This window comes from Myotis lucifugus, unplaced genomic scaffold, assembly GCF_000147115.1.
Source record: "Myotis lucifugus unplaced genomic scaffold, Myoluc2.0 scaffold_742, whole genome shotgun sequence".
NCBI classification, from domain to species: domain Eukaryota; kingdom Metazoa; phylum Chordata; class Mammalia; order Chiroptera; family Vespertilionidae; genus Myotis; species Myotis lucifugus.
The window spans coordinates 190,218-215,387 of record NW_005871790.1 but is presented as its reverse complement, the minus strand read 5'-3'; the positions used below and the strand labels follow the sequence as shown (position 1 = coordinate 215,387).

The 25,170-nt window shown below is 40.2% G+C and overlaps 1 protein-coding gene across 3 annotated transcripts in view; it reads left to right on the top strand.

The window, feature by feature from the left end:
- The window catches only part of PPP4R4 (protein phosphatase 4 regulatory subunit 4), an 89,429-nt gene that overhangs the window by 34,489 nt on the left and 29,770 nt on the right, over positions 1–25,170 (top strand). The window contains exons 4-14 of one of the 3 annotated variants that reach the window (XM_023746854.1): positions 5,056–5,142; positions 5,245–5,522; positions 8,137–8,284; positions 9,079–9,152; positions 11,215–11,321; positions 12,350–12,457; positions 16,955–17,076; positions 21,694–21,816; positions 22,868–23,037; positions 23,734–23,853; positions 24,622–24,699. In XM_023746854.1, the coding sequence (XP_023602622.1) occupies positions 8,164–8,284; positions 9,079–9,152; positions 11,215–11,321; positions 12,350–12,457; positions 16,955–17,076; positions 21,694–21,816; positions 22,868–23,037; positions 23,734–23,853; positions 24,622–24,699 (1,023 nt within the window). In that variant the 5' untranslated portion in view covers positions 5,056–5,142; positions 5,245–5,522; positions 8,137–8,163. Of the gene's footprint in view, positions 1–5,044; positions 5,143–5,244; positions 5,586–8,136; positions 8,285–9,078; positions 9,153–11,214; positions 11,322–12,349; positions 12,458–16,954; positions 17,077–21,693; positions 21,817–22,867; positions 23,038–23,733; positions 23,854–24,621; positions 24,700–25,170 lie in introns of those variants that run through there. The other 2 variants (XM_023746853.1, XM_023746855.1) reach the window with 2 other exon arrangements.

The following is a 25,170-nucleotide window of genomic DNA, read 5'->3' as shown; positions in this document are numbered from 1 at the left end:
CCCCCCCCCATAGCTCCTCTCCACCCGGTTCCCAAACCACCCTCTGCCCTTATCCCCCTCCCCCCCCCCACTGTCCTCATCCGTAGGGGTACGATTTTTGTCCAGTCTCTTCCCGCACCCCCTACACCCCTTCCCCCCCCCAGAATAGTCAGTCCACTCCCTTTCTATGCTCCTGATTCTGTTATATTCACCAGTTTATTCTGTTCATCAGATTATTTATTCACTTCATTTTTAGATTCACTTGTTGATAGATGTGTATTTGTTGTTCATAATTTGTACCTTTACTTTTTTCTTCTCCTTCCTCTTCTTAAAGGATACCTTTCAGCATTTCATATAATACTGGTTTGGTGGTGATGAACTCCTTTAGCTTTTTCTTATCTGTGAAGCTCTTTATCTGACCTTCAATTCTGAATGATAGCTTTGCTGGGTAAAGTAATCTTGGTTGTAGGTTGTATCACTTTGAATATTTCTTGCCACTCCCTTCTGGCCTGCATAGTTTCTGTTGAGAAATCAGCTGACAGTCGTATGGGTACTCCCTTGTAGGTAACTGACTGTTTTTCTCTTGCTGCTTTTAAGATTCTCTCTTTGTCTTTTGCTCTTGGCATTTTAATTATGATGTGTCTTGGTGTGGTCCTCTTTGGATTCCTTTTGTTTGGGGTTCTCTGCACTTCCTGGACTTGGAAGTCTATTTCTTTCACCAGGTAGGGGAAGTTTTCTGTCATTATTTCTTCAAATGGGTTTTCAATATCTTGCTCTCTCTCTTCTTCTGGCACCCCCATAATTCGGATGTTGGTACACTTGAAGTTATCCCAGAGGCTCCTTACACTATCTTCATATTTTTGGATTCTTTTTTCTTTTTGTTTTTCCGGTTGGGTGTTTCTTGCTTCTTCATATTTCAAATCTTTGACTTGATTCTTGCGATCCTCTAGTCTGCTGTTGGAACTCTGTATAATATTCTTTATTTCAGTCAGTGTATGCTTAATTTCTAGTTGGTCCTTTTTCATAACCTTGAGGGTCTCACTAGATTTCTTGAGGGTCTCACTACATTTATCGGCGGATTCTAGAACATTCTTGAAAAACCTCATAAGTGTGGTTTTGAACTCTATATCCAGTAGTTTGCTTTCCTCCATTTCTGTCATTTGTGACCTGTTTCTTTGTCTCCTCATTTTGGCTGCTTTCCTGTGTTGATAGAGTGGCTTTGTGTGCTAGGTGTCCTATAGAGCCCAGTGGCTCAGCCTCCCTAATTACCTGAGGTGGACACTCTTGGTGCACCCCTTTGTGGGCTTTGTGCACAGTCTTGTTGTAGTTAAGCCTTGATTGTTGTAGGTATCACTGGGAGGAATTGACCTCCAGGCCAATTGGCTGTGAGAATCAGCTGTGTCTGCAGTGGGAGAACTTCTGTGCTGGAGACACCCTTCTGGGGCAAGACTTGCTTCAGTGGGGCTTTGGTGCTCACTGAGTCTGCCCCCTGAGTGTGTTCCTTATGGATCTGAGGAGTTGTAATCTGGATGGTCCCACTCTGACCACTGGGTACACTGGCACTTGGATCTCTAAGGAGATTCTAATTTAGCCTCTGCCTGAGGCTACCCAGCAGAAGCTATGGAGAGATCTGCAGATTCCTCTTCTTTTTGGGGGGTTTGAAGGTGCCCAGATGAGGCCCAGCTGTGAAGCAATGCAAGCTGCTGTGGGGCCTTGGGCCTTCTTTTGGAAGTTCTGGGTCTGTCTGACCCAGCTGCAGTTTGTTAGGTAATTTTCAGATTGCAAAGGGCCAGGCCTTTCATATGCAAAAGCCTCTGGGCACAGCTTGGGTGGGGCAGGGTCTCAGGGAATCAACAGGGCAGAGCAAACAGCTATGGCTGCTCCTCAGTCCTACCCTAAGATGCCCCGAGTCTCAGTGTCCCAGTAATCGCTGCAAGCACCTCTGAGAGAAAGCCGCCCTTGAGTTCCGACCGATGCCAGACAGTCCAGTTTCTCCCTGTATGAGTCTGGGTTCCCAGAGACTCACCGGGAACTGGAGTTCAGAGCAGTCGGGAGCTTGAGACTCCCTCCTGATTGAAAAAGACAACCATGCTCTCAGTTGCCAGCCCTTTCTGCATGCACCTCAGTCCCTCTGCACTTTACTTCCGCACCTCCTCTGAGTCTCAGTGTGCTTTTCTCTCTCCTCCTAGTTGTAGAATTTCCACTCAGCCAGCCTTCCTGTGGTTCTGGATGATGTCCGTTTTGTCTTTTAGTTGGATTTTTGAAGTGATTGTGCGAGGGAGCAATTTCCAGTGTTTACCTATGCCGCCATTTTGGTTTTCTCCCAGATTGTTTTCTAATGATGTGTTTGGAATAGTCCAAAACTTAGAATTAAATATTCTGCCGAACACTTATAATGCATCTTTTTATTTAAATTTTGAGTTCTTCAGCACTCTTATTTCGCTGAGGTGAAAGTGTGTTTACAGTATGTTTTTTCTGAAGGCAATCTCATTCACACCCAAGGCTTTACATATCATCCATATAAATTCTATCTATTGAATAAAAATTCTCTTATTTATGTCAGACCTTTTCAGAGGGTCAGATCTGTAAATACAATTCCCTGTTTTAAATCTCTATTTGGATGCCTCAAAGGCATCTCACAGTTAACAAGTCCAAATGGAGCTCCTGGGATTTCCCCTTGCCCCCTGGGCTTCCTCCAGTGACCCTTGTCCTAACCTGCTTCCTCCACTCTCCTCATGGGGAGCACTGTCACTCATCTGGTTTTCAAGCCAGGATGTTGGGAGTCATCCTAGATACCATCTCTTCCTTCACTACCCACATATACAATCTTGTTCATTTTATATCTTAAATATTTCCTGAACCCACCACCTCTCCCCAGCCACTGCCTCCACCCTAGTCCAAGCTGCTCTGAGGGTTTGCTCCCATAAATGCAATAGCTTCTCAAGGGATCCTGGCCCACTCCTCCTTCCCATCCCCCCTCCCTCACAACTTCCTGACTCTTTTTATTTATTTTTATAACAGGCATGACATTTCAGAGCATTTAAGATGGAATATTTGAATATTCTTTTGCTCAACCCACCTAAGGCCCTGCAGTTTGGGTCCGTCTGTTTCACTAGCCTCAGCCCCTCCTCAGACTGTGCTCCTGGCACACTGACCTCCTTTCGGTTCCTGAATGTGCTACCATGCTCCTTACTTCTCCGGGCTGTGCACTCTTTCTTTCTTACTCTTCTTGCTTTCCTACCTCTCGATTCCTACTTTTGTCTAGTTGTTTCTCTCTTTTCTCTTTTTATTACTTCTCTATGATCCTCAGAAGAGATCAGGCCACTCATTAGAGGTTCTTATGCCATCTTGTACTTCTCATCCTTAGCTCTTGTCACTGTTGTAATTACAGTATTAACAGATACATTCTAGTCCTGCTTGTGGCTAAGTCTCCAGCACCTGGCACAGTGCCTTGAATGTAACTAAATAAATATTTGTTGAATATTTAAATATGTATAAGCAACAGGAATCCCTCAAAAGTAGGGAAGCAAGTCTTTGACTTTGACCTTTATCCAATTTCCCAGAGCACTTAGTTTAGTGCTGGTACTTAACATAGCTATAAATGAAGTTAAAATTATATTATCAGAATTAGATTTTCATTAGAGAAAGATTGGGATAGGAGGGAAATATCATTGAATGACTGCAAAGAAAGCCCTGTTTTCACTTGCTTATAGAAATTTGCCATACTTTTTAATGGTCCCCACCCCAGAAAACAGTTTATCATTTTTTCTAAAACAATTTTAACTAATTAAATATAGCTACAATGGATCATTTGAAATGGTTACTTATGGCTATTATATCCAGTAAATAGACATTTCTTTGATATGCACATCTTCTATTTGAAGCATTTTAAATTACTGTTTACATTTTAAGCTAAAATTATGAAATTACATGATTCTACTTTATTATATGTAAAAATGACTTGACAGAGTAGTCTAGCTAGAAGTTCAGTTTCAAAGTCATTGTCTTGAAATGTGTTTGTTTGGCGTTGTCATGATTTTGCACGGTGGGTACTTCATTACACATTTACATAGTCATCTGATAGTTGTTACTGCTATTGGTATTTCCTGAATGGAAAGAGATCTTTGGAATATTCCTATTTGTACCTCCTCATGAACCTTGCGAGTCACTGAAATACAGATTTATAGAAGGGTAAAACATAGCCCCTTTAGTCCTGTTCACTGTCTCCACTTTATTTTCTCTCTGAGTTTGATTTTCATTAATGTTGACTAGTCTCCCCCCCACTTTTTTTAGTGGGGAACGTGGCAATTAGTGACAAGGAAAAGAATGAGCTATCGTAGTTAATTGTTAAAGGTGTCTTAGACTTGGCATGTTCCAATTATTCATATTTAACTCAGTTTTAAAGTCTTTCATTAATATTATCATTTTATAATGAAAAGTGCTGTTCACTGTTATTGCTACTAAAAATTCCCACATTTATGATCCTCAAATATTTTCTATGTTCTTGATCTTCAGTATTTTAATATTTAAATCCCTGTTATTTAATTTCAAAATAATCAGTGATGTTATTTCATATACAAAGATTCTTTATCATTTTAGGGCTCCTTTACTTTTAACCAGCACCATGTGATTACCAGTTAATTTAGCTTCCAAATGTGTGCATCTAAAATACTTCCTCTTTTTGAAATAAGCCAATGATTTATTTATTGCTTCTCTGTGTTGTGTATTATAAAGAGAAATCTCTTCTTGATGCATATAATGCGGGTTTATTGGAGACAGAGCATTTTCCTCTCTGCAAGGACTGCATTACATTACCTTATAAAATGCTTGCTTCCACCATTCATACTGCTAGAGAAGCAATTCAACACAGAAGTGGCTAGTATACTTCCCTTCCTGGAATCAGAATAGCTTTTGACATTTGGAAATGTATCATTAACTCATTTATAAATGGTCTCATTTCATTTTTGAGGATTCAAGTTGGAATGCCAGCCATACAGTAGCATTAGGAGGAAGGGTAACTGGCACTAAGGCATGCACTTAAGCAATAGAGGAATTTACTTTTCAGTGTCTTCCAAGGTCCATGAGGATGCACACTTATTTACCCAGAGAGTATGGATCTCACTATGTTTGTCCAGAGGTGTGACTGGAGGAGAGTACTTACGGGTAAGTATCTAACTCTTACTGTACTATGTTTCAGAAAGGCGTGTAGAAGTCAGCGGGCTTTTAGCAGTGATACAGTCTCTTAGTCTGCTGCTTTCTTAACAGTGGACAGTCCCAGATGTTGAAGTCAGCACAAGAGAAAACCCAAATCCTGATAAGACTTGAGGATTTTTTTGAAAATTAAATGCAAAATAGTTGGGGCACATGTTGCTGCGGGAGTCAAGACTAAGTAACGCAGTAGGAAGATAAGAAGTTGCAGAGCTTCTCATGTCCTCTTTTGCATAACGTTTGCATACGTACAAACCCAGGACTTTAATGCCTTTTAAGAGGTTCAAAATTACATCTCTTGGAACTTAAAGCAGCAGACACATGTGAACCGGAATGTACACTGTGGCCCTCACTGTTTCTTTTAATCCTTCGCAAAGTACTTTACGTTTCTAAATAAACCTGTGAGTGATGCATCCTGGCCACATAGAATCTTTTGAAAACATTTTCCAAATCCAGGTTGTTTGTGTGGAGTTATGTTTGTTTTGGAAACAGTAAAACAAGAAGATACGGGAGGCCGATTTTAGAGACCAATTGCTGCTTCTGCTTCTGCCTTATGGTTTCTTCTCTTTTTCTTTCAGCCAAGAACTGTTAAGATCCACAATTGCCTGTTGGTTGAAAAGATTCGTAAAATAATGTTTGTGCATGCGATACAAAAGTTTAAAGCAAAACAAAACAGAATAAAAATCAGTCACCTGAGCCCTAGCCGGTTTGGCTCAGTGGATAGAGCGTCGGACTGCGGACCCAAGGGTCCCGGGTTTGATTCCGGTCAAGGGCATGGACCTTGGTTGCAGTCTCCTCATCGGCCTGGGCCCTGGTCAGGGCTCTGCAGGAGGCAACCAATCAATTTGCTTTTCTCACATTGATTGTTTCCTCTGTCTTTCACTCTCTCTTCCACTCTCTCTAAAAATCAATGGGAAAAAATATCCTCTGGAGAGGATTAAATAAATAAATAAATAAATAAATAAACAAACAAACAAACATAAATAAATAATCGGCCACCCTGATGTTTGATAGGCCTTCTGGGAATTACCGTACCTCATAAACATAGGCCAGAGTGACACTGCCAGAGCCCCCACGCCGCCTGGGGAAGGCTTAGGATCGACGTAAGCCATGCCTTACGCAGTGGCGAGTGGAAATGCAGAGCCTGTGAGGAAGAATCCAGCGCTTAGGTTTGGCATCATGCTCACAAGGGTTAGAGTTGCCAGTTCCTACCTCGCTGGCCTTCAGCAAGGTGCTTGAGGATTCTGAGTTTGTTTCTTCTGCTGGAGAATGACATGCTGTAGAACGTCTTCTAGCACAATGACTGGCAGGGGTCCCACCAGGCTGAACCAAGGAGTCTGGGTACACGGTCTAAATCTTGGCCACAGAGATGCTGGGGTAGACGATGGCAGGAACACCTCCTAGTGACATGATAGTAAGAATGCATTTCTGTGCGATCCATTTTGGTTTTGCCTTGTGTCTAATTCTACCAATCCCTAATCTTTAGGACTCACCTCAAAATCTCTTGAAGCTACTTTTTAGGAGATGTGGATAATGTGTGTGAAGGGGAGGGCATCAACTGCAAAAAGCTTAGGTGAAAGGGGAAGAGATATTCAGTCATCCAGCCATTACAGCAAATGCCTGCTGTGTGCTAGGACCAGGGGCTACGGTAGTGAACAAAAGAGACAAAAAGCCTGGCAGTCATAAGCTTATGTTCTAGAGGTGGGAGACAGGCCATACACAAATGACTATGTTGGATGTACAGTGGCCATTATTTAATGCTCAATTTACACAAGTTGGTAAGTCATAAAAGTTCTGTTTTAATCTCTAAGAAGACAGTATTATAACTCACATTTTATATATTAGGAAATGGTGCAGAAATATGAAGTTTCTTAGGCTTACAGATCTGAAACCTTGTTTTGTGGCTGCAAGTTCCACATTGTTCTACTAACTTTACTATGCTAGTTATAAAATATTCAGTTTTATAATTGCCATAATTGGTTAAACAAAGTACATCACATACCCACACTCTCTCTTATCTAAAGTATAAATAATATATTTGAAAAGGTTTATGTGAATTTTTTTTACTTTTCCATGTGTTGAAAACTAATATTCTCACATAGGCTTTAACTTTGCATATATAGTTAGGATTTTAAAAAAATGGTGAATGGAGATGGCAATGAATATAATTTTTAAAAAACATTCTTATGTATAAACATTTTTTCTTTTAATAGCAGTTTACTTTATGATAATTTATGTTCCTGTCAGTTCTTTAAAGGGGAAAATCCATTTTCAAATCTTAAATGCATTTCTGTTTTTAGAGTCAAATGTATGTTTATTTTTTGAACCAGAAGTTCAAGTAATAAAAACACATGTGATTGTCTGAGCTTTGATATTATTGTTCTAGATATGATGGCAAACTGTACAATACAGATAGCAAAATAGAAGTTGAAATCTATCAAAAATGCCCATTTTACTATTTAAAGGTTTATGTACTTCTATAATTTTCATTCGTAAAGCAATGGAATCTTTATTTTATCAGTTCCTAAGGCATTTAAACTTTATGTGGTCTAATGACTTAAGTGATCAGGAGTAGATTAGTATAGTTTTCTTAAATAAAGCAAGCATACATATATTTTTATTGATTTCAGAGAGGAAGGGAGAGGGAGAGAAAGGTAGAAACATCAATGATGAGAGAGAATCATTGATTAGCTGCAATCTGCATACTCCACACTGGGGATTGAGCCCGCAGCCCGGCCACATCCTCGAACGGGAATCCAGTTGTGACCTCCTGGTTCATAGGTCGAGCTCAACCACTGAGCCATGCTGGCCGGGCCATACATATTCTTGGAAGTCATATACAGTTATTTGTGGAATGTGACTATGTTTGTTTCTATGACCTTGGATTTTTAAAACTTACAATTTATGCTCTCTCACCTATATAATAGCAAACTCTTTCTGATTCTACAGGAAGTCCTGCATGTTGCAGGTGTGGAAATGCAGTTAACAGCTGCAGTATCATTTTTGACCATTCTACATGAAGAATCAGTGTCAATTCATACGTATGCCCACTCCTTCCTCCAAATCATTCTACTGCATCTGGAGCACAGGGATGCAGGTCAGGAGCCTGGCATGCTTCTTTTGTTAGTTATTTATTGCTCTAAATGATCATTTAGCATTAGTTTGGTTTTCACTTAGCATTATTTTCCTACGTTATTTTAAACTCATGTGGTCATGATGATCTTGGAATCTTGTTAGACTCATGGGGACAACTGAGTGGGGTCATGCTGTCCAAGAGTTGGTCATTAGTGTGACTAAAAATAGCCCTGACTATTTCCTTACAAAACCCACGAAATTCAGTATCATTGAAAGCTGAAGACCCATTAGTTCATCTTACGATTTATACTTTCTTCTTAGAGTTTTTGAAGTTTTACAGCATTTGTGTTTATAATATAACTGTACAGCAAAAATGCACAATTTGGGGTAAAGATAGCTCCCCAATATTATTATTTTTAAAATATATTTTTATTGATTTCAGAGGGGAAGGGAGAGGGAGATAGAAACATCAGTGAGGAGAGAGGATCATTCATTGGCTGCCTCCTGCATGCCCTCCACTGGGGACTGAGCCCACAACCTGGGCATGTGCCCTTAACTGGGATTGAACCTGGGACCCTTCAGTCCACAGGCTGACACTCTATCAACTGAACCAAACCAGCTAGGGCTCCCTAATATTATTTTTAAAGATATAAATGTTTGTTTTCTAGATATTGGCTAAAATAAAAATAGAGAAACTTCTTACAATGGTAATAATTATTATTTTATTTTATCATTAAGCAATATTGTAGCAAATAATGGCTGAGTTGAAACTAGACTTGTGAGATTACATTTCCATGTTTTATCTGTGTCAATCAGGTGTCAGCAATGCATGGCTGGAAACTCTTCTGTCTGTGATAGAAGTGTTGCCCAAAGAAAACCTGAGGCATGAGGTAATTCTTTTCTTTTGGTGTGTGTGGGGGAGTAAATCCTAATAAGTCACTCCACAGTTGTTCTTTTTATAAAAATGGTATTTAAAAGAAAGAATAAAGTTATTTCCCACTCTGAAAGCAAAACATGGTAATTATAGAAAATTTGAGTAATACAGAAATTAGTAAGGAGAAAAATCATGATTCTGTACTTAGCCACTTTTAACATTCTGGTATATTTTCATTGCAGATTTCCCCGTTATGTACTAGTATGGTTGTTGGCCATATTAGTGATCATTTAGCATTAATTTGGTTTTCACTTAGCATTATTTTCCTATGTTATTTTAAACTCATTTGGCAGTACGTACAAAATATTTTACTTACTTGTTAGACATTTAAGCCTGGTTTCAGTATTTTATTATCAAAATAAGGCAGTAATGAACATTTCTATAGAGCTTTTCCTGTTTTTCAGATGATTTAACTATAGCTTTCAAAAAAGTGAAATTACTGGGTCAGAGAGCATTAATATTCTTCAGCATCTTAACTAGCAGCATGTGAAAATGCCTGTCTCCCTGGACTTTTATCAGCAATAGTGTTGCAATTTAATTTGATGGGCCAAAAATGGCATTACATTTTAATCAGAATTTTAAAAATTAGTCTATTTTATATATTTCTCATATATTATGTCACTTTTAATTATTCTTTTGGAATTGTCGAAGAGTATCATTAATTACTATTTGTATGTGCTGTTTATCAAAGTTGCCAGTCCTTTGTTATGTTTATTGCCAATATTGTTACCAATTTGTTATTTGCTTTTTAATTTTCGATATTGTTCAATACATCCTTCTCTAAAAGCTTTAGTAAATTAAGATGAGAGAGTAAGAAAATTAGAAAGGAATTTTTTCTGTAATGAAAGGTTTTTCATCCTGAGAACATTATCCCTATATGTTTTTCTTTTCAAATATGTCATTGTTGAAAAAAAACCAGTAATCTGTCAGTAAAATGTCCTCTCTGGGTTTTATGAAGTGTCTTCATCCTTTGCCCTCATACAGTTTATTGTCCTTTCTTGAGGACAAAACACTTGTTTGAAAATGGGAAGATTTACCCATTTATAAGGATGCTTGTATGCTTGATGCCAAAAATCTAGATGATGACACCTATTTAAATGTTCAATGTAATGTTGATGTGTATTATTTATATAGTTTTTGAAGAGTGGAGTTTGGTAGAATTCAGTTTTTACTCTAGAATGCCATCTGTTATTTAACGTGACTTTAAATATTTTAAATATGTGTTTTACTTTATTTGAAATGTTTCACTTTAAGTTATATTTATCATTATGTGCTCAGTAATTCTGGCTACTTTGTTGAGAGGAATAAAGCCAGTTTATTAGAGTCATAGAATTTTAGAACTTGGAGGAATCTTCATATGACATATTCTGATTTCCATTTTAAGTAGAAGAGAAATAGTACGCTGACTAGGACAAGTTAAAGAGCTGGGACCAGAGTTAGGATCTGATTGTAATAGTTCTTCACAATCTATCTTGCTGTTGATTTTTTGAGTGCCATACATATACATATACATATACATATACATATACACTATCAGACTTGGGTTGTTGTATTCAAATGACAGAATTACTTAATAGAATCTATTTGAACCTATAATTTATGTTTTGGATTACTTCAGAATAAATATGAAAATCTATTTAAGGGTAGATGGCTAATAATTTGCTTTTTTTCTTTTGAATATATTTCCCAATTATACTTTAGGTGCTTACAGACCATTGCAGAATTCACCATAAGCTTTAATGCAATCTTCTTTGTGCATAATTGTTTTTAGTTACATAATTTATCATCATCTTTATCATATATATATATATATATATATATATATATATATATATATCCCAGAAGACAGACAAGGTGATCTAGGTTATGAATATCCATAATTTCTGCATTTTCAAATTGTAATTCAGATTCTTTAAAAACATTGAGAACATAAAGCTATTCTTTGAAGAAAATAGCTGACATTAGTGTCAAGAATATATAAAACTTTGTGAATTTGTTCTCTAAATCTTTCTCTTCAGATTTTGAATCCACTTGTTTCCAAGGCACAACTTTCCCAAACCGTCCAGTCTCGTTTAGTTAGTTGTAAAATTTTAGGAAAATTGACCAACAAATTTGATGCCCATACGTGAGTATTCGTATTAACTTTTTGTCTACTTTATAAAATTAAATTGATTAAAAATGAATAATAACTCTGTGACTAACATTAGATTTGTATTACTCCATATTGCATACAAATTTAGCTGTTTTAACTTTATAGAATTCTCAGAAGTCTACTTGTTCAGATGCATTTCTTCTTGATCTCATCTCTTTTCAAAATCAATAAGCTTAACTTTTGCCCTGCTGGTGTGGCTTAGTGGTTGAGCATGGACCTATGAACCAGGAGGTCATGGTTCAATTCCTGGTTGGGGCACATGCCTGGGTTTTGGGCTCAATCCTCAGTAGGGGGCGTGCAGGAGGCAGCTGATCAATGATTCTCTCTCATCATTGATGTTTCTATCTCACTCTCTCCTTTCCTCTCTGAAATCAATAAAAATATATTTAAAAAATAAGGTTAAGGTTTCTTCTATTTTTCATCTTAATCTACCCTGTCACATATTTAGTGTAGTTTTGAGGATAAAATGGCATTATTGTATAGACTTCAAAAATTGATAAACATGACATAAGAACAGGCTTTCTGCTTTGTTCCATTATTATTATAAGTTACAAATTCATTATTTTGAACAATGCATCTTATTTGAGATTTTATAGGTTTATAATTTGTATGCTACTTTCTGCCCAAATGTTAAATCCCAAATGGAAAGATGGAATGGAGTGTAATTATGACAAAGTTAAAATATAAAATTGCAGAACATTTTGGTTGATGGTTTGGTAGAATCAGATATTCTACTTGCCTTTAGCCTTTTTTTATCTTAGCTAAATGTTTAACTGCCAATCCAAAATTAACCATTATTTTAAAAACAGTCATATACATAATTTACAGTTACAGATAACATCCAAATGTAATCACTTATGTAAAAATACATTGGAAACTGTAAAGCTTTATATTAAAGTATATTTGTTATTATTAAGCTAAGATTTTGATGATAATTGTTTGAAAATAGTAATTATTCCAAAACACTCACCCATTTACATGTTTCTTTCTTCTCCTCTAAGCATTAAAAGAGAAATACTTCCCTTGGTAAAATCACTCTGTCAAGATGTAGAATATGAAGTTCGATCTTGCATGTGTCGGCAATTAGAAAATATAGCTCAGGGCATTGGGTAAGTATTCTTTCAATTTCTTATGCATATTCTTATTTCTGGATAGTCAAGCATGTGTATCCTTGTTCTGTTTTCTATGGAAGCATGTTAATGAAAGGCTAAACTTTATATTATCTTTAAGAATGATTATAACAACAAGTAGCTCCTGATGTGTCTGGATTAAAAGAAATAAAAGTGAAAATGCTTAGCAATGTGGGTAGGCATTCAATTAATGTTAATCTCTTTCCTTCTCACCTTAAGTTACTTAGTTATCATTCCAAACACCTAAATCTAGGAAGTGAAAATGTTCTAATATAAACTACTAGAGGCCCGGTGCACAAATTTTTGTGCACTTGGGGGGGGTGAGGGGGGGGTCCCTCAGCCCGGCCTGTGCCCTCTCACAGTCTGGGACCCCTCGGGAGATAACGACCTGCTGGCTTAGGCCTGCTCCCGGGTGGCAGAGGGCAGGCCCAATCCCTAGGTGCAGCCCTTGGTCGGGCTCAGAGCAGGGCCGATTGGGGAGTTGGGGCGCCGCCCCCTGTCACGCACAGATCAGGGCCCATCAGGAGGGTTGGGGCTCCATACCCTGTCACGCACAGAGCAGGGTCGATCAGGGGGTTGGGGGAGCTCCCCCCTGTCATGCACAGAGCAGGGCCCATCAGGGGGGTTGGGGAGCTCCCCCCTGTCACGCACAGAGCAGGGCCCATCAGGTGGTTGGGGAGCTCCCCCCTTTCACACACAGAGCAGGGCTGATCAGGGGGTTGGGGTGCCTTCCCTGTCACGAACAGAGCAGGGCAGATAGGGAGGTTGTGGCCCCGCCCCCAGTCACACACAGAGCCACAGGGCCATCAGGGGGTTTGGGCGCTGCCCCCTGTCACGCTGATCCCGGTGCTGGGAGGCATATTACCCTTTTACTATATAGGATAGAGGCCTGGTGCATGGGTAGGGGCTGGCTGGTTTGCCCTGAAGGGTGTCCTGGATCAGGGTGGGGGTCCCTACTGGGGTGCCTGGCCAGTCTGGGTGAGGGGCTGAGGGCTGTTTTCAGGCTGGTGGGTGACTGAAGCTCCCAACCGCTCCTTTTTTTCTTTTTTTTTTATTCTGGTCTAATGCCTCTGCTGCTGAAAGCAGGTATCTGGTTTGTTTCGGTTCTATAATCGAAACACTGTATCATCTCCAGCTCTGAGATCCTGGCCGGCTGAAAGCTGGTTTCTGGGGTTTTGTTTAGCTTCTATATTTGTTACAATGTTTCAAACTGCCAGTTCAGAGGCCGGCAGTGGCAGGCGGGGAACGTTGGAGTCCTCCTTCACTGATGCAAGCAAGCCTCCTGTTAGCTTCAAGCTGCCTGGCTGCTGGCCGCCATCTTGGCTGGCAGTTAATTTGCATATCGCCCTGATTAGCCAATGGGAAGGGTAGCGGTTGTACGCTAATTACCATGTTTCTCTTTTATTAGAGAGGATGTGTGCAGTTGTATTTATGAAAAATCATTTCCCTAATTTTGATCTCAGAAGCAACTTTTGGTAATAGGTCTTCTAAGTCTAGGTTGGCTCTGGATCATTGCAGCCATAATTAATTGTCTTGCCTAGATCTGTGTTCTTTAACCAGTATTTAAACCTGTTAGGAGAACACACTGTTGTTTTTTATATTCTATCTTTTTGTCACCTGGTATTTTGCCACTGTTAAAATTGGGCAGGTCATTGTGTGCTCAAATTTGTGTTCTGAAAATTAATTTAGGATTATTGTTTAAAGATTAATTTACAAAAGTAAAACTAGAAAGAATCTACCTAGCTTATCTACAGTGCTTAGAGTAGTGCCTGACACCTTGTAAACATTAGCTAAGTATTTACTTCTATTATTATCTCATACATCTATATATATAAAGAGCCAGAATCTGCAACGTCCGCAACAACCAAGGCTCAACTGAACACCGGAAGTCAGTGCTGGGTCACCACGGCAACCCAGCACTGACTGTAGCCAGTGTGGTTCAGTGACCCAGCACTGACTGCCAAGGGGCATGTGGATCAGGCCTGGAGAGAGGCTTGCAGAGAGAGAGGCATGGTCTGATCTGCAGCCTCTGTGGCAGCTGCTGATCAGCCATTGCCTTTCTCTTTCTCTTTGGGTTCACCAGCAGCCGTGCCTGTTTCTCTCTGGGTCTCCGGGGGGCTGGGGGAACTGCTGATCAGCCCCGCCTCTTTGATCAGGCCCAGAAATAGGCCTGGAGAAACCGACCAATCAGAACCAAATCTGGATGAAGTGCCAGGAGCCAATGGCTGTCTAGGAGGCGGAGCTTTTGATGCTGACTGGTATAGAAACCAACCAATCAGAACCAAATCTGGGTGAAGTGCCAGGAGCCAATAGCTGCCTGGGAGGCGGAGCTTTTGACACTGACTAGCATAGAAACCAACCAATCAGAACCAAATCTGAGTGAAGTGCCAGGAGCCAATGGCTGCCTAGGAGGCAGAGCTTTTGATGCTGACTAGCATAGAAACTGACCAATCAGAACCTAATCTGGGTGACCTGGGAAGGCAGAACCTAAGGTGGGGGCTGAGGAGGGGTTTTATGGGCAACAGCTATTTGGTGTAAGGTGTAAGAAAGCGTTTCAATTTTTTAATGACCACTTTGGCAGTATAGTGCATATGGCTGGCTATCAGTCCAGATATAGGGATTATGTATTTTTGTCTGCCAAGAGCATCTCCTCCTGATGAAAAAGGCTTTCCCCCCCTTTTAAGCAATCCTATCCTATATAACCTATCTATACTAATAAAAGGGTAATATGCTAATTAGACCAGGTTGACCGGCCATCTTCCGGATGTCTGACTTCCTTCCAGACAAAGCCATGGTGGTGGGGGCCAAGGCAGAGGCAGTTAGTTAGGGGCGATCAGGCCGGCATGAGAGGGCAGTTGGGGGCAAGATCAGGCTGGCAGGGGAGGGCAATTGGGGGCAAGATCAGGCCAGCAGAGGAGGGCAGTTAGGGGTGATCAGGCAGGCAGGCAGGTGAGCGGTTAGAAGCCAGTGGTCCCAGATTACGGTCGGACATCCCCCAAGGGGTCCCCAATTGGAGAGGGTACAGGCTGGGCTGAGGGAACCCCCCCTCCCCTGTGCACGAATTTTGTGCACCAGGCCACTAGTTTTAATATAAACAACTAATTCCTTAGACTCTCTAAAATTGGAATAAAACAGGTAAAAGATAAGCAAATTTTTAATGTATATTGTAGAACTCAAAAAGACCGAGTTTATGTTTCTTCCAGTAGTACATGCAACTTTACCAATAATTCAGGTTTATCATGAACTTTTCCAATTTCATTGGCAGAAGTAGTATTTCACTATCATTTTGCAAAGATATTATTCAATAACTGTCTGTCTATGTGACTATATTTCCTTCTAAACTTGAAGCACCTGGAAGACAGGATTATACCTTTTTTTGTTACCTCACCCATATGTAATCCAGTCCTTACTTAAGGCAGTTGCTCACGTGTATTCATTCATTCTCTGACAGCTAATGGTGTTAAACAATGAGGTTGAATATTTGGTTAGGAGCTACTTGTATTTTGAAGTAGATGGTCATTTTCTTTGCCCATCTGTCACATTCTAAAAGTTGAGGGAAATAAGGCATCATGGTAGACCTATACATATAGGATGCAACCATTTCCCTGCTTTACTTCCTCTTAGCAAACTGGAGTAATTTTTTTCAGGAAGTAGGTGTGGGTTGTATGTTGCACAAGGTAGTTTATTTATGAGAGTATTTTTCTCTTGCCTTCACATGTAAATTCCACCCTGGCTTGGGCAGAATTCTAGATTATAATCCTTTTTACTAAAAACTCTTCTGTTATTTAAGTATATGGAACAGAAGTCTGAGGACAGCCTGATCCTGTTATTTTTGTAGAAGCCCAGTTTTATGAGCTTAGGTGCTAGTCATTACAATCTAACCCTCCAAGAGGTCATAAGGGAATAAGATACAGGGTCAGGGATAACGAGATGAATGAAATAAATAGGTGAGCTTGTCCACATGGCCAACCAGGAATTCTAGGGTCAGGCTGTGTGGTACAATCTACCGCAGTGCTGGCTATGATCTGTTGTCATCTGATGGTTAGCTGTCTGCTCCAGATTAAATACTGATGAAGAAGATCCTGCATTTTATAGTTGGCCAAGACAGCAGAATAGTACTAGCATTTCTTTCTTTCGTTTTTTTTTTTTTTTTTGTTAATCCTCATTCATGGATATTTTTTCATTGATTTTTAGAGAGAGTGGAAGGGAAGGGGAGAGACAGAAACATCAATGTGAGAGAGACATATTGATTGGTTGCCTCCTGCATATACCCCGATTTAAATAATTTTGCAGTTAATATTAATATTCAGTTATATCAAGCTTTCCCAACCAGCCTGCAAATTTCTAGAGAGCATGAGCCATGTCTTATGATTTTTTCCAGTTTCCTGTAACATCTAGCCCCGTGACTTGTTTTTAATAAGTTCTTGCTATAAATTTATTGATTTGATTTATTTTCTTCCGTTGCTTATTGTGCAGGACAGACCTTACAAAAAGTGTGGTGCTCCCTGAATTAATAGAACTCTCCAGGGATGAAGGCTGCAGTGTGAGGCTTGCAGCATTTGAAACTTTGGTCAATCTGCTTGACATATTTGATACAGGTAAATCTTCATGTGGGCACACCTTTGCTTCTGAAAGCAGTGTTTTCCCCTAGGTTTTGTAGCACTGATAAGGAGTAAAAGTGGGTGCAGGACAGAATTTCTCATGTTACGTTTCATGATGAATGTTAAACTCTCTTCCTATCTCTCTTTCTATGATCGGTTCTCTCTGCTGCCACTCTTACTTACCCTCATGGCGCCCACTGTTGCTGCATATTCCATACCTCCCTTTTCTCTTGTCAACATTTAACTGACTTATGTGTAGGACTAGAAATTTGGCTTGGTCATTAGCCTTTAACCTGCTCAGCTAATTGACCCTTTAATCAAGAAAGACCTTGATTAAAGCAATATTTAAATTAGTTTCCTCTCACTATTTTAATGCTAGAAATCTCATGGCCCACACGAGAAGAAATCTAGAATGGGGCATTGATATGGGAATGGGTAAGGAGGTATTTCTTAGTGTTGTGCAAATTAAATCACAAAGACAATGAGCTTCCTTCCTGAGTGTATGACTAGACTCTTGACTAATGCTGGACTTTAATTTATCAGTAAACATTAACCATTCTGGTAGGATGAAATTTGCAGGGGTAAATATCAAGCACTCTGCTATAAAACTCTATTGCATAATTATAGGATTATATTGACTTGGATTAACAAAATTTTACAAATTTTTTTAAAAAATTGATTTCAGAGAGGGGGAGAGGGAGAGAGAGATAGAAACATCAATGAAGAGAGAGGACCACTGACCGGCTGCCTCCTGCACACTCTGCACTGGAGATTGAGCCCACAGCCTGAGCATGTCCTTCTGGTTCATGGCTCGATGCTCAACTGAGCCATGCTGGCCGGGTTTACCTGAATTTGTGAGTCTCTTAAAGATTATTGCAATGTGGACAATAATTATGTCTGAATGTTTTAGAATAATGTTTAGGCTGTATGATGAGCCAGAGACATACAAACTGCACTGCACATTGAATGACTGAAAAAATGAATCTCCTTGTCCTAATAATGGGGCACCCCCAGGCAACCAAACTAGCAAATTGGTATCATCTTTGATCTCTTCCCCTTCTCTGGCCCACACTTGGTGATTGGCAGTTTGGGCCTAACTTATATTCGTGGCTTTATTTCCTCACTTGGCACACCAAATTCTTTCAGACCTTTAGCCTTTCCACATGCTCTTTCTGTACCTGTTTTTTCTCCCTTCTATTTTTCTCCTAGCCTACTTCTTCTCTTGCTCCAGTGCCCAGTTCTAATATATTTTCCCCTCTAACATCTTTCCAAATCCCTTATACCAGGGGGTTGGCAAATTATGGCTTATAGGCCAACTCCCGTTATCACCTGGCTTTATAAATGAGGTTTATTGGAGCATAGCCATGCCCTCCTGCTTATGTATTCTCTGTAGCTGATTTTGTGCTACAGTGACAGAGTTGAGTAGTTTCTGTAGATAAACTGCAAAGCCTAGAAAGTTTACCAAAAAGCTTAACAGACCCCTGTATTATACCAACTATGCAAACTATGATCACACTGTCCTATGATACTTTATTTTTAGCTTCTTCGCTGCTCTCATTTTCTCAAGTTCAGAGGTCATTTATCTTTCATCTTGTTACTTAATATGTTTGTTCTGTAAGAAATTAAATAAATGCTTGTTTAAAGAATGTCATTTAGTTAAAACAGTATAGGTGATACTGAAATGTGTTTATAATCCTATATAATAAAAGTCTAATATGCTAAGTGTCCAGTTGTCTGGTCAGCTGTTCAACCAATCAAAGCGTAATATGCTAATCATATGCTAAGGTTGCTCAACTGCTCGCTATGATGTGCACTGACCACCAAGGGGCTGATAGTTGACTAGTGGACCAGTCACTATGATGTGCTTTGACCACTAGGGGGCAGAAGCTTTGACCAGTAGGCAGCTTGCTGCTGGGGTCCTGCCAATCGGGACTGAGCAAGACAGGCCGGATATGCCCTGGAGCCCTCCCATTGGCCCTTCCCAGCTGGCCAACCTCCCGCTTCCCTCCCCAGCCCTGATTGTGCACCCGTGGGGTCCTTCGGCCTGACCTGCACCCTCTCCCAATCCAGGACCCCTCAGGGGATATCAGAGGGCTGGTTTCGGCCCAATCCCGCAGGCCAGGCCGAGGGACCCCACTGCTGCATGAATTCATGCACCAGGCCTCTAGTAACAGTAATAACAGTAATACTAATAAGCCTGTTATAGCACTTTACTTAATATTGTCAGACCGACCCCTAATAAAATAGTAATTCATTTCTGAAAGTTTAAGAGAACTGAGAAATTCAGAGTATTTAGAATCAAGACTTAAGTATTACTAATATATCAGAAACTTTTGACTTAAGCAGACATACTCAATAAATCAATCAACATTTTAAAGAAGACTTATCTAAGAAATAATAGTGAAGAAATTCACTGCACAGAACATATTATAAGCTAACTTAATTTCAATCAAAAAGCTGCAGAAAGTCAAGAGATGGATGCAGGAGAGAGTCTGAAAGGTTTTCTGTGCCTGCCTCTCATGTATTGGTATTAGTGATATTAGAATTCTTTTAATTATTCAGGCTCAAAACCGCAATCATCTTAGCTTTTAAATTTGTAATCACTTTATATGTTACTAGAGGCCCGGTGTACGAGATTCGTGCACTCGGGAAGCGGGGGGTCCCTCAGCCTGGCCTGCGCCCTCTTGCAGTCCAGGAGCCCTTGGGGGATGTCTGACTGATGGCTTAGGCCAGTGGTTCTCAACCTTCCTAATGCCGCGACCCTTTAATACAGTTCCTCATGTTGTGGTGACCCCCAATTTCATTGTTACAAATTGAATATAATTAAAGCATAGTGATTAATCACAAAAACAATATGTAATTATATATGTGTTTTCCGATGGTCTTAAGCAACCCCTGTGAAAGGGTCGTTTGACCCCCAAAGGGGTTGCGACCCACAGGTTGAGAACCGCTGGTTTAGGCCCATGGGGAGTGGGCCTAAGCTGTCAGTCGGACATCCTTAGCACTTCCACAGGGGTGGGAGAGGCTCCTGCCACTGCTGTTGCACTTGCCAGCCGTGAGCCCAGCTTCTGGCTGAGCGGTGCTCCCCTGTGGAGGGCACTGACCATCAGGGGGCAGCTCCTATGTTGAGAGTCTGCCCCATGGTGGTCAGTTTGCATCATAGCAACTGGTCGTTCCTCTATTCAGTCGATTTGCATATTAGCCTTTTATTATAAAGGACTAGAGGCCTGGTGCACAAAAATTTGTGCACTCAGGGGGGTCCCTCAGCCCAGCCTGTGCCCTTTCGCAGTCTGGGACCCTCGGGGGATGTCCACCTGCTGGCTTAGGCCCACTCCCTGGGGGATCGGGCCTAAGCTGGCAATCAGACATCCCTCTGGCAGCCCGGGAGCCCTCGGGGGATGTCCACTTGCCAGCAGGGAGCAGGCCTAAGCTGCAGTCGGACATCCTTAGCGCTGCTGAGGATGCGGGAAAGTCTCCCACCACCACTGCTGTGCTGGCAGCTGGCAGCCTGGCTTGTGGCTGAGCAGAGCTTCCCCCTGTGGGAGCGCACTGACCACCAGGGGGCAGCTCCTGCATTGAGCGTCTTCTGCACCCTGGTGATCAGTGTGTGTCATAGTGTCCAGTCATTCCCAATCTTTCTGCTGTTAGGGTCAATTTGCATATTACCCTTTTATTATATAGGATAGAGGCCTGGTGCATGGGTGGGGGCTGGCTGGTTTGCCCTGAAAGGTGTCCTGGATCAGGGTGGGGGTCCCGCTGGGGTGCCTGGCCAGCCTGGGTGAGGGGCTGAGGGCTGTTTTCAGGCTGGCCACACCCCCTTCAGGGTGGGGGTCCCCAGTGGGGTGCCTGGCCAGCTTGGGTGAGGGACTGATGGCTGTTTTCAGGCTGGCCAAGCCCCCCAGCAGGGACCCTTCACCCCATGGGGGTGTGGCCAGCCAGGGTGAGGGGCTGAGGGCTGTTTTCACGCTGCCCACAGCCCCTTCAGGGTGAGGGAGTTCCTCTGGGGTGCCTGGCCAGCCTGGGTGAGGGGATGATGGCCATTTTCAGGCTGGCCACGCCCCCTGGCGACCCAAGCTGCCAGCCTCTCCTTTTGGCTGGAAGCAGGTATCTGGTATTTATTTATCTTGTATAACTGAAACTTTGTAGCCTTGAGTGGAGCTCAGGGCTGGCCAGGGCAGGTGGGAAGCTTGGCTTCCTGCATTGCTAGGGGCAACCCAAGCTTCCTGCTCGCTCCAGCTTCATGGCTGCCACCATCTTAGTTGAGTTAATTTCCATACTCACTCCTGATTGGCTTGTGGGCGTGGCTTGTGGGTGTAGTGGAGTGGTGGAGTGATGGTTAATTTGCATGTTTCTCTTTTATTAGTGTAGATTCCCTAAGGCCACGATATAAAGTGTAACTCCCTCAGCCTGGCATTAAAGTTTTTGATAATTTCAACTTTCCTCTGACCCTTTCTTCACTATACACTGCCATCTTCATTATTTTCAGATATTTTTTACTACTGTGTGGCTAGCATAATAATATTTTTTTCTGGAATTTATGTATATGTATTAGTTTCCAAATGTGCAATATGAGCAATGGATCTAAAGTATGTTTTATTTCGGTTTGTTTTCCAGATGATAGAAGTCAAACTATACTTCCCTTAGTGAAATCATTTTGTGAAAAATCTTTCAAAGCAGATGAATCAATTCTTATTTCCTTATCTTTCCATTTAGGAAAACTATGCCATGGACTATACGGTATGATGTATTTTAAGAATTTCAAGGTTATAGATAATTTTTCCTTTTTCTTCTACCTTTGTCACTAAACTTCAGCCATTCAGTTGTAAAATTTACCTTTAAGTGTGTAAACTCTTAAGAGATCTTAGAATTTTGGTAGCATAATTTAGAACACATTTAGAAATAACATTTTTTACTAATAGAACTGATTTGATAGAACAGTGACAGAGTGAAGTAGGAGTAGTCTTTTAAATTTCTGAATATTTTATGTGTTAGTTTGTATCTGATAAAAAAAGCTCAGGTATATTAACTATTGGTACATAGTTATACCCTTATTAATCATGATTATACCCTTATTAATCATCTGTTGAATAATTAATGTATAATATGAGACTTTCAGCTTAGAAAGTAGAGTAACACCCATAACTCTTGGCACTTTGAACATATTAGTCAGTTCTTAGCTTACTATAGTAATGTAATCATTAAGTTATAACCATCTAGCATAGTAAAACATTTTTTGTGGATTGTAGGCTTTTAATGGGTAGTTGAAAAATATATTGGAATTCATACTGAGCTCCTAGCTCCCTAAAATAGTTAATGAATGTGGAACCAGTTTATTGATAAAAATAGTGCGAAAAAAAATATTTTGAGTTTATTTTGCCATCTTTCAGATTCAATTTTCAAGCTCCTCTGTAGATACATATACATGTCTTTTCAGCAGGCAATTTAGAATATTTACCATAAGTAAGTAGCAATAATGGCCACACTATTAATATTATAGTGACTTGTTAGGTCTGCAGTGTGACATATGCTGCAGAAATTAATGCAGGCATAATTCTTGTATTGCATAGTTTATGCTATTGAAATTAAAATATTATTAAAATCAACATAAGGTGAAACAGTAGACCCTTTAGATTTCTTAATAACAGTTACTTTTTCCTCCTTGTTGCTGTTATTTATGATCTCTAACCATTTATTTAAATATTTGGTTCTAATTTTTATTGTACTTTGCTTTTATCTTTTAAATTTTTAATTAATTAAAATGTTGAACAAATGTTTTACATTTCTCTAGGAATTTTTACTCCAGATCAACACTTGAGATTTTTGGAGTTTTATAAGAAACTTTGTACATTAGGTTTGCAGCAAGAAAATGGACACAATGAAAACCAGATTCCACCCCAAATCCTAGAGCAGGAGAAGAAATATACTTCAGTACGGAAGAACTGTGCTTATAACCTTCCGGTAATAAATTATATATTTGTGTTGATTAAACATTTTGATTATTACTTAAAATTATGTGAATAGATAGCATTAAAAATATTGCCATATTTGACACCTGCTGTTTAGCATTGTATCTGGTATATATAGTAGGTACCTAGTAAATATTGGTGTAATTTACATTGACTTCTATGTATAAACTAGAGGCCCAGTACATGAATTCGTGCACAGGTGGGGTCCTTCGGGGTGAGCTGCAAGGTTGGGGGCACGAGCTGAGGCCCAGCTCGCACCCCCACCCTCGCAGCCCCACAGCCCTGCCTGGCACCCTGCCTTAGCCTGGCGCCGCCCCCTCCCCTGCTCCACCATCCCACTGTGTCCCGCTCTTGTCGGGGCCCATCAGGGCCGGCAGCGCCTCCAGTGACGCCCACTGCCAGCACTGCCCACTGACAGTGCCGTATCACAGACGCCTGCCATGTTCCACGCCGCCCCCTGGTGGTCAGCGCACATCATAGCAAGTGGTCAAACTCCCAGTCGAACTCCCAATGAGGGGACAATTTGCATATTAGGCTTTTATTATATAGGATTAGAATTATATGCATACATTTGGATCTTCCAAATATGATTTCTAAGTAAATTATGATTCATAGGACATGATTTCAATTTAAGTAAAATGAATATTATGTATTGATGCATGCTTTTCTCTCCTTCCACCTCCACCAGGCCATGATTGTTTTTGTTGACCCTAAAAATTTCCAATTGGAACTCTATTCTACATTCTTTTGTCTTTGTCATGACCCTGAAGTACCCGTCAGATACACTATTGCCATTTGCTTTTATGAAGTAAGTCTGAAGAAGTGATACATTTGTTGTTAATTCTACCTATTAACTAGATGATTATTTGGTATTTTGTACACTTCTATTTATAGATGTATCAGAAAATATAAGCTCTATATTTTTTCAGTCTAGTCCTAAATCTTTTAAAAAATGTTCTCAATTATCTTCTTGAATGTTTATAAAATTCGTTTACAGAAATATTATATTTTTATCATTTGTTAATCCATTCATTCAATATATTTATATGAGCGCTTACTTTAGGCTAGACTGTCCCAACTCCTCGCATGCTGACTGAAGTCTCTGATGGAAAAGCCTTTATTTTTGCTCGCTTAGGCACTGTCTCTACCCTGTTTCGTGGGCCTGCAGTAGCACTTGCCTCTCTCAGAAGCTCTGAGCCGGGATGGATGCCCATAGACCCGAGATGCCCTGGTGGACCTGATGGCTGCTCTGAGGCTTCCCACCGTGCAGGGAGGCACCCTGGGCTCACTGGTGCTTGTGATAGCAAAGTTATGACTCTGATACACTCAGTTTCCTGCACGTCCATCCATAGGTTCATTTCTCACCCTCATACGTTCGCACACTGCAGCATGTTCTAGCAGACTATAAAGCTAGTCATGTATGCAACTAATTTTTCTAGAAATCTAATGTTATATTTATGTTTTAACCTAGTCTCATTTTAGAAGTACCTAACAGGGATGTAATTTTAAGAATTGTTATTACAACCTTTATATGTCTAGTAGAGTCAAATCTGAGAGACTTTATTCTACATTTTAGGTGTCTAAACTTCTGAATTCTGGAGTATATTTAATACATAAAGAACTAATAACATTATTACAAGATGAATCACTGGAGGTAATATCTTCTTACTTTTTGAGTTTTACTTGTTTTATGTTAAGTCTGAATGCATCAATGCCTTCCCCCTACTTCTTGGGAATTGCATGGCCTTTCAATCGACCAGCCCCAGAAGCTTGGAGTCCGTGTACCGTTGTAGCAGAGACTGAAAGTTGGGAAGGTCTTTTATAAAAATTAGGTTTTAAAATATATTTAGTTAAAATAATTATATATATGGTGTTCCCCCCAAAATGTATATGCTACTAAAAGCTGACAGCTCAATTCATGTTTCTTTCTTTTCAGATTTAAGCCATTGGAATTAATAATTATTCATAGTGTGTATACATTTTTTGGGGATGCCCTCTATATACATATATATTGGTTTGTTCAGGAAAATTTTGGAAATGCCAAAAAGTAGACAAACTTTTAAAAGAGTGAGTACCTTTAGTTCCAGTCACTATTAGTATTTTGTTAAATTTTTTCATTTTTTTC